The sequence below is a fragment of the Castor canadensis genome, chromosome 2 (assembly GCF_047511655.1).
Source record: "Castor canadensis chromosome 2, mCasCan1.hap1v2, whole genome shotgun sequence".
In the NCBI taxonomy this organism is placed as follows: domain Eukaryota; kingdom Metazoa; phylum Chordata; class Mammalia; order Rodentia; family Castoridae; genus Castor; species Castor canadensis.
In genome coordinates this window covers 63,580,743-63,595,276 of record NC_133387.1, presented here as the reverse complement: position 1 = coordinate 63,595,276, position 14,534 = coordinate 63,580,743, and the positions used below count along the sequence as shown (strand labels likewise).

The window sequence follows — 14,534 nt, the reverse complement described above, 5'->3', positions numbered from 1 at the left end:
ATCCTCTCTAATCACTTTCCAACTTGCTACATCATGACAAATACTCACCATTAACCAGGAAATGAATGTGATTTTCCTTTTACACTAAATGTTATATTGAAGAGATTGTGCAGCCTTTTCCATACTTTCTGGAATCGCACACAAGTAATGTTTTATAGTAGCAGATGTGTGACATCACGTGAAAAACTTGTAAAACCTTTTACATGAAAATTGCATCTGCCAGCTCCACTATCATTTTAACTGTAGTCCTAAGGTCTGCTTCCCTTTCTGTGCCAGAGGAGGCAGCTTAGCATGAAAGCTAAGCTGGAAATTCTGTCTTCTGGACTAGCTAGTTAAGCAAATTGTGTAACTGCCATTAAAGCAAAATGTACCCCAAGCAGACATAATTTCACAAAAGAGGAGAGAAAACCACATTTGTACAAAAGTCACAGCTGTTCAACTCTACATTTTGCACTTTTTGCATTAGAATTTTTTCCTTTCTTTATGAACAGTGACAGTTACATTTCTAGTTAGTAGTTTTAGGACTTCTTAATACATTGCTAAGTGGTGCACTAGCATGGATTTGGTGTCTGTCAGGAAAAATTGGGCTAAATTCTTTCTACTGTTACATAGAAGGACAGTCTATGTGCCTGGCTTGCAAATGAAATAAGATGGCAAGAAGGGCATGCTGTCCTAAAAAATTCAGAACTGTGAGTCTGTATCTGCTGATCCAAAAAGCTGCCCATATCCTTTTGCTAAGGTCCACACAATAAGGATTTCTCTTCCTTCAGGTCTTGCTCCCAGCAGCCATGTTGCTCAGGGCCTTTCTGCAGTAGCATTCATGGACCAAGTGGTCCATAATGCTTGGATCAGGAGCTGATCTCATAGGGCTGTGGGGCAGCCTGGCTTCCATTGCTGGCCATCCTGCCATGCAGTTGTACAAGAGGGGAATCTAGGAGATGTTCTTGAAGAAAGCCTTGTTATTCACCAGTGATAAGTCCTGAAGTCTTGTTTGGACCCTTATGGACTATGCACTCTCAATTTATGAGAGGCATTAGGAGCAAGAATTAGGAGTCTGGGCTCTCCATCCAACCTGCCTATGTCTACATTTCAGCCTGTGTCTCAATAACTTCTGACGCCGGGTAAGTTACTTAACTTCTTCAGCCAGAGTTTCTCTCATGTGTAAACTTAAGATAATTTACTTCGTTATCAATATAGAAGATTATAAATGTCATAAAGACCATTGTGCAATCAGCTTGTCTCATGGAACACACTGGGCACTCAATAAATGTTAACTGTTTTGGTGAGATGATATTGATGATTTTTTCTGGCACTTAAAAAATTTATAATTTTAAACATTTATTATTTTAAAAGTGAATTTGTAGGGGATAGAATTATGGCATAGTGAATAAAGGCAGTTATAGTTGTTAAAACCTGTTCAGTCTAGGTTTTCCCGTGGTTTTAGCTGTGTAAGCCTCTTCTGCTATCATTGCTTCGCACTTATTTTCCTGTCTGTGGCTGACAAGAAAACGTGTGTTGGTGCATCTGTGCCAGAAGCACAGCACTGATTTCACTCTGCTTGCACGGTGCATGGCAGTCCACATTGCAACTTTTGCCACGCTGGAAGTGGTGTGTTTGAAGAGTGACTAAATGCTCACGTGGACATCTAGTATGCTGCACATAGGCTTCTTCTTCTTTTTTTTTTTTTTTTGCTACTAGTGGGAAATTAAGAATGCTTTTCATATTTTGTTATCAGCACCTCCAATTGAATAATAAATCAATGTGCAATTAAATATAAAGCATGATAGCTTTACAGAGTATTCACTAGTATCATTAATTGTATTAGTGAATGAACATTTCTTTGACTACGGATTTGTGATAAAGATAACCTTGCTTTGTTAAATTAACTATGTATAATTTAAAAACTTTAAATATATGATCTTTAAGATGTTGGCATTAATATCACTAGTTATGAATGGCATGTTAATGTGAACAGTTTGCATTTTACATTTTTGATATCTAAATAGAAAAGTTTACATAGTGACTTAACTTAAACTGGAAATTTATTTATTTTTTGTGTAACAAACTATAAGGATTTAGTGACTTTTTTTCCCCAATACAAACCCGACATGCTAAAAGTGATGAATAACAGTTATGTGATGTTTGTACTTATATAATTTTTATAAACAGGATTGCTACTCAACCCATGTGTTTCTTGTGAAAATAATAGTGTGATGAAAATTATACTATTACACTATTACTGAAGATGAAATATTCAATTACAACAAACTGTGTAAACAGGTGTATTCTAATTAAAATATCTGACAAATTATCTTTGTTGTAATGGAAGACATTTCTCATTAAAAGTAATATATACATTATGTAGAATAAATCAAGTTTTTTTTTTTGTGTGTGTGTGTATGGCAGTACTGGGGTTTGAACTCAGGGGCTCCTGCTTGCTAGGCAGACACGTTAACTACTTGAGATATACCCCCAAGTCCTTTTTGCTCTGGTTATTTATTTATTTATTTTGCATCTCATTATTTTAATTTGCATTCTTTTTTTTCTCCCCCTCGCTCCCTACCTTCTTCCTCTCCCCTCACCCCCCTTACTCCCAGGCAGAACCTGTTCTGCCCTTTTCTCTAATTTTGTTGAAGAGTAGACATAAGCAACAATAAGAAAGACAAGTGTTTTTGCTAGTTGAGATAAGGATAGCTATACAGAGAGATTCCTAGCATTCCTTCCATGCACAAGGGTATTACAAGCCAAATTGATTCATCTCTACCTGACTGCTTCACTACTTCCTGGTCACCTGTCCAAATTGACCTCTGTCATTTTAAGGTTACTATATTAGCTTCTCTGCAGTGGGGACATCAAACACTTTCATGTTTTGGGTTTTCTACCTATCCCCATTCCTTCTGTATGTGTTCTCCCCTTGTCTTGTGACCGAAGTCCAACAACATTGCCATATTTGTCCTAGATCTAAAGTCCACACATAAGGGAGAACATACGATTTTTGGTCTTCTGAGCCTGGCTCTCCTCGCTCAGGTTGATGTTCTCCAATTATGTCCGTTTACTTGCAAATGATAAGATTTAATTTTTCTTCCTGGCTGAGTAAAACTCCATTGTGTATAAATACCACATTTTCTTGATCCATTTGTCAGTAGTGGAGCATCTTGGCTGTTTCCATAACTTGGCTATTGTGAATAGTGCTGCAATAAACATGGGTGTGCAGGCGCCTCTGGAGTAACCTGTGTTACATTCCTTTGGGTATATCCCTAAGAGTGGGATTACTGGATCATATGGTAGATCTATGTTTAGTTTTTTAAAAAGCCTCCAAATTTTTTTCCAAAGTAGTTGCACTAGCTTGCATTCCCACCAGCAGTGTACAAGGGTTCCTTTTTCCCCGCATCCTCGCCAACAGGGGTGAGGTGGAATCTTAGTGTGGTTTTGATTTATGTTCTGGTTATTTTTAAGTCAAAGTCTTGCTTTATGTCAAGTCGATCTGGACTGTTATCCTTCTATTTACTCTTCTTGTAGTAGCTGGGATGACAGAAGTGTGCCACCACATCCAGCTATTTTGTTGAGATAAGTCTCATGAACTTTTTGCCTTGGTGCAGTTCCCTTAATTTCAACCTCCCTAGTAGCTACGATTATAGGTGTGAGCCACCACACCTGGCTTTTAATCAAGAGATTTTAATTCCATTGATGAATTTTCTGAAAAGGATGCTTTTGAGAAATATTAGGATAATATTTTACCTAATTATGAGTTATCTGTTTATTTGTCTCATATTCAAATACTGTTTGGAGTTCTATAACGGGGTAAGACCATGCTAAATAGTACAGCTGGATGCAGCCAGAAGGAAGTTCAACTATTTTGATTCACGACTTGTATATATGACCTTATAATCACTTGAAATTTGAAGTTATGAAACATTTCAGTCTGATCTAATTATATAAACATGACTGGATTCTGAATAATTTTCTCAGTATGTCTGTGATACATGGAAAATGAAGTAGGGAAATATGGAGAAAAGTATAATTAAAACAAAACAAATAAAAACAAAACAAATGAAAAGACAATCATTCGAAGTACAAAGATAACAAGAACAGTTTTTTAGTGTTACAGTCAATACCTAATCAGTAATCAACCATTAGGGTCTACAGCAGATCTTTATTTGAAGACCAAACAGGAAGGAACCGTGGCTTTCTAATATGCGGGTGCTAACTTCTGGTAGATTATTAGGGAGAGGAGAAAGGTTTGAGTTAAATATTGTTTCCACTTTGGAATTTAGTTTGAAAGGTGATGATGACATGAATAACAATGAAGAATTAGAAAAGGGGAGAGAACAGCAAACTGACTTAACAAATTTGGTCAGCTGCCTGCTTTTGTAAGTACAGGTTTGTTAGAACACAGCCTCACCCATTCATGTAAGTGTTGCCTATGGTTGCTTTCAACTACAAAGGCAGAGTTGAGTAGCTGTGACAGAGGCCTTGACTTCTGAAATATTTGCTATCTGGATCTTTATGGAGTTTGCCAACAACTGGACTAAGGGACAGAATTTATTCAATGATTCTGTAGGGCAATGTATTAAAGACAAAATCTGGTATGCCACAGACCTCGGTTCTATTTTCTTACAAAGAAGTGTCTTTGACTTCAGTTGTAGATTAGTGGGACTCAGAAGCTTTGTAACTATTTACAAGTGATAATCCTTTTTGTTTTGCACTTAGAGATACCTCTATGTATTTATCTTGCTTTTTATAGCTACTAAGTGTCCTCATGACCTTAGCGATTAGATTCTGTGCTGGAAGGTTGCACATGGCAAATGAGCCAAGTTCACCTTGACTGTGAATCTGGAAATGATAGACTCTGGTGTCAAAATTAGGGCTTCTTCAAATACAGATGGTGGGTCAAAGTATTTGAGACAAGTGCTGGCAAGGGGAGAGGCCCAGGGCAGTGAGTACACAGGTCTAACTCATCTGTACCTCTCCAGTGTACAGAAGGGCTTCATACCAAAGGATGCTCAATAACTGCTTGAATATTGCTGTGAAAACAATTTAGTAAAAAAGCCATTACTCTATAACCCCTGCCCATCTAGATTGTCAATGTTACACAGAGTATGCTTAGAGAAAGCAGAGTTCAATGTTGATAAGTGATGTGAAAGTCTTTGTTTTGCAACCTCTGTATCTCTCGGGTAACATATTTCCCATAAGGAAGATGTAGGCTTTGCTATTCACCAAATAATCTCAGGAACATTACACAGTAGAAAAGAATAAAAACATTCTCCATCAGAAGAGAAGGTTATGGAAAAATAAATGTTTAACTTTTGAAAATTGTGATTATTTGATCTTCCTAAGCAAAATATGTATATATAATTTAATCCCTAATAGGTTCTTTATTTTGGGAGCCAGTACTGAGGTTTTGAACTCAGGACTTCATGCTTGCAAGGCAGGCACTCTGCTGCTTGAGGAATACCTCTTGACCCCCAGTAGGTTCTTTATTCTGAATTGAAGAATGCAGAGATGGGGATAGTTCATGCTATGATAAGATACATTAATTCAACGCAACCTCCAATAGGTAACATAAAATTCCAGTCTACTGAAAGAATACTATTGATTTGAAATGGGGTTCTAAAAGAGAAAAAAATCTAAATTTTATTTTATTCTTTACATGGAAGTTATGACTGATTCATTTATTTGACTCTAAAATCTGTTTTAGTGGAACCTCTCTTTTGCACAACTAGTTAGCTCCCAACATTTTGATTGCAAAATGAAAGGCATTTACTTCAATATCTTTAATTATCACTCATTTAAAGGACAGTGTGAAACACACTTTTCCAACTGATGTTTCAGAATCATGAGTCAAAGGGAAAGAATGACAAATTAGCCAGCTGGAGAGTCAAGAAACAGCTAGCTAAAGTCTTTGTGGGTACTTCAAAGTAAGATGTATGTGAATTAATGGGGTAGTTAGCCACACATCCTCCATAAATGAAATACTAACACAATTTTACAACATGTTAATAACAAGTTAATATCACACTTAGAGACTTACTCAACATAATAAGTGCCATATATGGGATCGTCGATTTTTTCCCAGCCATATGGAAGCTCTGAAAAATAAAAAGTTATTTCTTTCAATAAATAAAGAACAGATATCACAATTTCCTAATAAAAAGTAATATAGTTTAATTGTTCACTGATTGCAGAAATGGTCTATCAAAGCAGAATAAAGCATTTTGAGTTAGCAACAAATTTCATGCAATATTATGGGAATCACAAGAAGCACTGACTTGAAAATTAGCAGTTAAAACAGAGAGCTCTCTTTTCTGCAGATCACTGTTGGGTCTGGCTGTTCCACCCACGCCAAGTTGTAGGATGGCACATCACCAGGTTATCACCGCTCAGTGCAATCCAGAAGGCAAATCGCCTTCCTGAAAGTGCATACAGCTCTCTTATTTATTTGTATTGTTAAAGAAGCACTTCAGGATGCCAATCCTCTTTTCAAAACATATTTCTGAGGATAGCAAATTGTTTCTGATGACTAAAACAAAAACATTATAAATTCTCAGTGATATCCCACTATTTGAGATGGGTAGCATGCTGTTTACTCCACATGGGTCAGAATGTGAATGCTGCCAGTATGCTCTCTGGGCATATTTTAAAAATAAAGTCTAAAATTCTAAACACACTTTCCATAACAATATGGTTCATATTTCCAATTCTCCATGGTTAATTTTAATACATACATACTGAAAATATCAACTGTACTGGAAATGCTACTATAGGTAAAGGATGCTACTTGAAAACTAGACTTTGCTTCTCAGTACCGTTTTCCATATAGTGAGTCTTTATAAGTAACTGACAAATATGAAAAATCTTATATTTTTCTTGAAAGATATTCATTTCACACACATATATATATTTGAAAAATAAGATATATTGACATGCTTAAATAATATATTTAAGTGAAACTTACATGTATTATTATTATAGTAATAGCACATATTTCTATAAACAAAGACAGTAATCAAAAGAAAATGAGAATTACCCACAATCCTGCCATTCAGAGATAACCACTGTTAATATTTTGGTGACTTTATTTCAAATAGCTTTCTATGTTTATACAAATAGTTTTAAAGAAATTGGATAGTATGGTGCATATTATTTTTACAGCCTGATATTTCTATTTGATAAAATATCAAAGACATCTTTTAACCTAAATGAATGTTACTGCATGATATCACTTTAAAGGTGCACAGAGGTAATGTGTAATATTGTTGGAATCTGTATAATTAACTCCTTGATCATCTATTATGGACTATTAGAGACTTTCTAGCCTTACCTGCACATATCACTTGTGCCAGATGCACTAAAACCTAAGCCTTTTGTTATTTTCCTACTAATTTAGTAAGGGCAAATTCCCAGAGGTAGAATTTGGGTTACAGGGCATGCATACTCTCATGTTTTTTTGATATATATAGATAGATAGATACAGATATAAAGATATAGATAGATAGATAGATGATAGATGATATCTAGATAGGTAGCTAGATGATATAGATATAGCGATAGATGATAGAGATACACATCCAGACTGTCACCTTCCCATTCACAAAAGAATACCAATTTATAGTCTCACTGGGAGCATGGAGTGATTTTGCTTCTCTGTACCATTATATTAGACACGGATTCACAATGCCTCATCCAAAACTTTTAGGGACATAAAGGTTTTGGGATTCAGATTCTTCTGGTTTTAGAATGTTAACATGATGCAATTGCCTTCTGTTCTGTAACACACCAAGTACAGTTGGGGAAACACTTTTTAACTGAACACATAAGCACTTCTGCAACCAAACATATGTATGTGACTCACACTAAGGGGAAGATTAAGGAAACAACTATCCAGATGTTTTCACCAAATCCTCCAAACTATTAAAAATAGTTCATTTGAGGCTGGAGGTAAGGCTCAAGTGGTAGAGCTTTTGCCTGGTAAGGACAGCCCCTGAGTTCAAATCCCAGTATTACCAAAAACCAGTTCATTTGACAATACTTATGGAGTGCCTTTTATAAGCAGGTAAAGTAAAAGGGTACGCAGGGGATAGCATCTGGTGTTCTGGATATTTATTATTTATATGACATGCTTACAACAAGTTTAATGTTACCTCATGACTACAATAGCATATAAACAACCATGTTCAATAATATAAAAAGAGCCTAACATGGTTAGCTTATGTTATCATATGGATGCAGGTCTATTTCTATTTCTTTTTTCTTTTTTGTGGCAGTTCGGGAGATTGAACTAAGGGTATTGTACTTGCTAACAGGCACTCTAGTACTTGAACTGTGTCCCCAGACTATTTTGCTTTAGTTATCTCTCAGGTAGGGTCTTGTGTTTTATGCCTGGGCTGGCCTGAACCGTGATCCTTCTACCTATACTATCTTTTGTAGCTGGGATCACAGGCATGTGCCAGTACATTTAGCATTTTTATTGAGATGGTGTCTGGTTAACTTTTGCCTGGGTTGACCTCAAGCAGCAATCCTCCAGTAGCTGGAATTACAGTCATGAGCCATTGCACCTGACCCAGGCCTACTTTTTAATGTCACTTATCATATAGAAGCAATTCATGATCAAAATTTTAAAATTATCTTTTATGACATAAGCATAGTCCTTTATTTGTTCCTTTCCTTTGTTTCTTTTTTGAGTTAGGTACTAGTTCTAAGCAATGCATCCCAGAAGTAAAAGTTCATTGATTATCTTTGCCACATTAAATGTCAGAGGTTCCAGGAACAATTTATTATTTACTTTCTCATTTGCCACCATGCATCTTCATCAGAATTTAGAGGCACTCTGTTTTGCTTTTCATAACATGTCAATATATTTTGTTTGTTTTCTTGCTTGCTTCATAGTCCCAAAGTAAGCTATTAATTCATGCTGAAATAAAATTGCTTTTTATAAAAAAAAATCACTTACAGTTTAAGATCAACTGTTAGTAGTTTTTGGCTCATACTTTAAGTCAAAATGATACTCCATGGCTCTAATTTTCTGTTACAAACAGTTGCTATTTGTTTCATTTAAAATATTTTCTAGCAATTGATAGAAGAATGTTATAAGACACTAATAATAAATACATACATTGCTTCATTTGTAACAGTAGAATAGGTGTCAAAATCTATAATCAAGGTTAAAAATTATGAGCATGTTGTATCAATATGAATGTGTGTGCATACATATGTATGCGTGTATAAGTGTACTCCCGTGCACGTATGTGTTTCTGATTGCCTACATGAGATTTTTCCTACTTTAATAATCAAGGAAGAATTTTAAGTTTATATTAGTGGCTACATAAAACATAAAAACAAAAAATTAAACATACTAATGGGTACTATGTGACATTGATAAATATATATTTACTTTGTGTAATGTTTAGATCAGGTTAAACAAAGTTAAATATATCTCTCTCTTCAAACATTTCTTATTTCTTTATGGTAGAAAATGTTCAAAGTCCTTTCTTCTAGCTTTTGAAAATACACGGCACATAATTGTTATCCATAGTGGTCCTATTGCATCCAGTATGCATATCTAATAGCAAACTGGAACTTCTTACTGATTATCAAAAGTAACTTAGTATCCATTGATTGAGATTTAATTTTTGAAAAAGCAAAGAAAGATCTAAGGTAGAATGTTAATGAAAAAAATCACAATATTCATGTTTTTCTTTATTCATAAAAAAGTAGTAAAATAACCTTATTATAGACTTAAGAATATACATCTTTAGGATAATGAAAGTTTAAAAAGTTAAGGATTATTTTTACTGTGAAAACAAGTTATTTGAACTTGAACTAGCTTTTTAAAAAAAACAGTAGCTTCTTTTTTCAATTAAGCTAACAAATGAGAATGAGAATTTCCAATATTATACTATTTGCCCAACCAGGCAAACATGTAGCTTAGAGCTCTTGGGTCCTGGGTTATTTGGAATACTGTAATTCGACAACACCTGGCAAGTCTGTAGGTGATTAAGGTCACACTGATAAGAGACGAGCATACACTATGCAACAGGAAATAAACACTTGAGAGCAGCAGGGTTAATGCTACATCAGGAACTGCTTTAATTGAGATTTTCTTCAGGCACGGAGCCATGCAGCAAACTCAGTGATTAGATATTGCTATTGCAAAAGTCCGTGCAAATGTCTAGATTAATTTGTAGTCAGTACATCAGTGCTGTAAAACTGGAACAGAATCAAAAGGTTAAATGGGCATCCAGTTCTGAATGGGTTATGCAGCAGTCATTTTGCTCAATTTTTTTCTTTTTAACAAAACTTCTCTTTCCAAATGTTGTTCTTTATTTTTAGTTAGGTCCATTTTCATTGCAGAAAATAGACTTTGATGCTAGCCCACAAAAAGTAGTTTTGAGGCTACAAGTGGGAAATTTGTAGAAATTTAAGAATAGCATTTATTATGGAAAAGATACCGAAATACAGTGGGGTTAGAAGGATCCTAGAATATGACATCTCAGGATATCTCAGAAAGGTCCCTATTATGTGTCTCATTGTCTTTCTTTTGAATTGTTTTCTGTGTCTCTTTCACTCAATTATTTTTCACTCTGTGTATCCCTACTTTTCATCGATTGGCTAGCTAGTTCTGCTTGCTCATATGTCTTGGAAAGGTCACTGACCCCCCTGGCTTTATGTTAATTGCTATCTTAAACACTGCTATCACTGTTTTGGTCTCTTGGTTTTCAATTCTGTATTTCATGTCATCAAAGAAATCACTGGTCCAGTCCATTTTGCTCAAACTAGATTTAAATTACTTGATCTGACCATTCAGTGTGATGGCTACCCACAGGTCAAGAAACTCTCCAAAGAATAATCAGGTATGGTCTAGGGACTCTGTGTCTTTGGTGATATAAAACTTACCAAGTCAGACAAAGAGCTATGGATAGGAGGTTCCACAAATATTTTTATTATATGTATAAGAAAAATAGCTTTTAAAATAAAGAAAAACTTCTATAGCATTGAAATAAGACACTCCTTGCCCTTCACAATGATCTAATGCTTTATAAATAGCATGTATAATAATTGATGACCCAAGGTTAATATCCTCAAGAAGATATCAATATTCTGATGTCGTGGCCAGAGAAGGACACAGCCTCATCTCTATGCTATTCTTGCCAAAACTAGCTAACTTCATTTTGATAATGAGAAAACATCTGACAATCTCAAATAGAAGGATAGTCTATAAAATAACTAGCCAGTACTCTTCAAAAGTGTCAAAGTCATTCAAAAGAAAGACAAACTGAAGTATTGTCACATAGTGGAGGGCCACAGACTCATGATGACAAAGTACTCTTGGGATAATGGATTGGATTCTGGACCACAGAAAGGGCACAGGGTCTTGTATGAGTAAGCATGGGTTATGTTAATTTATATACATTCTGGTGGGCTGCCTAAAATTTTCTCAAAAGCCAAGAAAGCAGACCAGTTTAGGAATCATGCGAAGTACAAGATATTGGGGACAGGAACAGGGACCAGAAAAGGTGACCATTTTTTTCAACCCTATATTATTTAAGTCAAATTAATTTATTCTTTTTGCTTTTTAAGCTGAAGCTCTTAGACTGTGTTTTAGGGGTAATTACAACAGAAAACAAGACATACATAGTTTTCCATGTCTTTATGGCTCTGCACTATGTGACAACATCTCAATTTGTCTTTCTCTTGAATGACTTTGACATTTTTTAAGAGTATAGGCTGGTTATTTTATAAAATATCTCTCTATTTGAGATTGTCAGATGTTTTCTTATGATTGAAATGAGGTTAGCTATTTTTGGCAAGAATAGCACAGAGGTGAGGTTGTGTTCTTCTCAGCCCATGATATCAGAATACTGATTTCTTTGTAAGGATGTTGACATTGGTTCATCTATTACTAAGTAATATAGTATACAGTAATAGCTAGTTCTCATATGAAAGCCTTTACCTACAATATTTTAGATTTTTTACTGTATACTTGGTATAAAAATGAGGAAATATAACTAAAATTTCCTGCAAAAAGTTATAGAGCTGTTGCTCGTAGGTATTCTTTAAGACTTTCAGGAATTCTTAGTGGGAGTTTTTATAAGAAAAATAGTTTTAGGAATGAAGAGAAGGAAGAGAAAGACTACATAAAAATAAAATATACAAAAGATGACTTTTGTTTACTAATGAATTCCATTATAACTGTCTCTTTTTTTTATTAAAATGCATTTGTAATTATAGAAACAAATCCTGAATACATTACTGTTTTTTTTTTTAAATAAAATCCATTAATGATCAGCTAACCGTAGACCCATTTCCCTAAATGGAAGTAAAGTTGAAAGAAAAAGGTCCTTTCAGAACCTTATTCTATTCAGTCAGGAAAACAAGCTACTAACCCCAAACCAAAGAACAAACTAAAAAAATCTTAAAACTAAAAATAGAAACTGTTGTTCCTTTATGCTCTGCTCTCTTTCACTGTCCTCAGAAGTAGCCTACCCAGAGCAACACAAACTCAGGCAATAACATGAGTATACAGGGTGGGACGTCTTCATCTAGACCTCCGCATATAGGAGGTTTACTCTTTTTACTGTGGAAAGAATGAGCTGACTTGTATCTTACAGTGATGACATTTAATTCATGTTATCATATGGATTCTACTTGAGTATTTAATTACAATATTCTAACGAACTTTAAAAATACTGAACAGGACCATGGGTTTGTTGTTAATAAATACAGCTGCACAAGAAACTCCCCCAACAGTCCCGTTCTGCATAATGTTGTTTTGGTCAATGACACAGCACTCATAAGATGGCAGTCCCATAAGATATTGCCTAGTGACATTGTATCCATTTTAGTTTTTTGTGAGTACACTATTTTGTCCACACAATGATGAAATTGCCTAAAAGTGTGCCTGCTGTTAAGCAACACTGACTGAATTTGTTTCTTAACATATTACCAAATTTTAATAGAAAAATGTATATGTTTTTTAGGTAACAGTATTTTGGATATTTAGGGGACCTTATATTTTTTCAAATAATTAAGATTTTATTAAAAGTCTTGAATAAATAATGTATTTTTTGTAGTGTACACACATGAAAAGAGAATTTTCCCTAGTGGAAAATAAATGGATAGAGACAGACACATGGCACCCTTTATCTTTAGTTAGGGGCCCTTTTCTACCTGGAAAAAAGCTGTCGGATTCAGTAGACCCTTGGTATATGTGGGTATATGGTTCCAAGGAGACCACCATTGAGGAAAAACTGCAGATGCTCTGGGTGCATAGACTTCAGTGCTGTACTGTGGATGCTTGATTCAGTTCACCCGTAACTCCACCTAACTTCTGTGTTCCAAAGAATACAATCTACCTTCATAAACATGGACTATAGGAGTAGCAACAGGAAATACACAAATATCAAACACTTTGCTTTCACTCAAAGATTAAATTGGCAAAATTACAGATATAGAAGAACTAAACAGTATAATTAATCAGGCAAGTCTATTGGCTTTTAGTCCTTTCCTCCTGTGTATCTGACTCTAGTTTTACGTCACAATAATAGAGAATGTATATTCTTTTCAAATACACATGGACCATTCTCCAAAACTGTCTATACATTAAATTATAATGTCTTAAGTTCCACAAAGTAGAAATAATTCAAATAATAATTTCTCATTATAACACAATGAAAAGTAGGCATTAATATCAAAATCATAATCAAAGAAATTTTTAGTTTGAAATTAAAAACTCTCTTTTGTCAGAGAGGAAAGGTGAACTGAAATTGCAGATTTTCTAACAGTAATGAGAGTGAAAATATTAATTTGTAGGGCACAATGAAGACAGTAACCAGAGCAAATATATATATATATATATATATATATATATATGGAAAAATGGAGATGATGAAAGTAAATTATCAATTTAAGATGGCAAAAAAAGAGTATCACCATTATTGGTCACCTTGCTATATATTAGATCTCCTGAAATTTATACCTCCTATTGAACTGTAATTATAGATTGGATGATATGCACTCTCATCACAAAATGGTAACTATGTGAGGTAATACTTTTGTGAATGACCCAGATTTAACCATTCCCCAATATATATGTACTTCAAACATCATGTACTTCGTAAATATGTGTGTTACCTGTCAATGGAAACAAGTCATGAAAAGGACAGCAAAGGAAACACACATGCGTGTGCACACACACACACACACACACACAAAGAGCAAAAATTCATATGGTAGAAAATAGAAAAAGACTTACACTAATAAAAATTCTGCTCCTTTTTAAAAAAAAGTCAGCAAAACAAATTCTAGCCGAAGATTAAAGAGAAATTAGTCACATATAGCAAAGTGTAAAGAGGGAAGGAATCATAAAAATAATAAAAGAATAATTTGCACAAATTTATGCTAACAAAAGGAAATATGTAAATAAAATGAATAATTCTTTTAGAAAAACTTATGAAATTTGGCTCCAGTGGAGATAACTTAAATACCAGTTTTTAGCAATTTACCTTAGTAAACTCCAAATGGAAAAGAAAGAAAAC

The 14,534-nt window shown here is 34.5% G+C and overlaps 1 protein-coding gene across 6 annotated transcripts in view; it reads right to left on the bottom strand.

Annotated features, from left to right (window-relative positions):
• The window catches only part of Magi2 (membrane associated guanylate kinase, WW and PDZ domain containing 2), a 1,413,820-nt gene that overhangs the window by 352,737 nt on the left and 1,046,549 nt on the right, over nucleotides 1-14,534 (bottom strand). For all 6 annotated transcript variants that reach the window (XM_074064888.1, XM_074064889.1, XM_074064891.1 and 3 more), the window contains exon 7: nucleotides 6,032-6,089. In XM_074064888.1, the coding sequence (XP_073920989.1) occupies nucleotides 6,032-6,089 (58 nt within the window). The remainder of the gene's footprint in view (nucleotides 1-6,031; nucleotides 6,090-14,534) is intronic.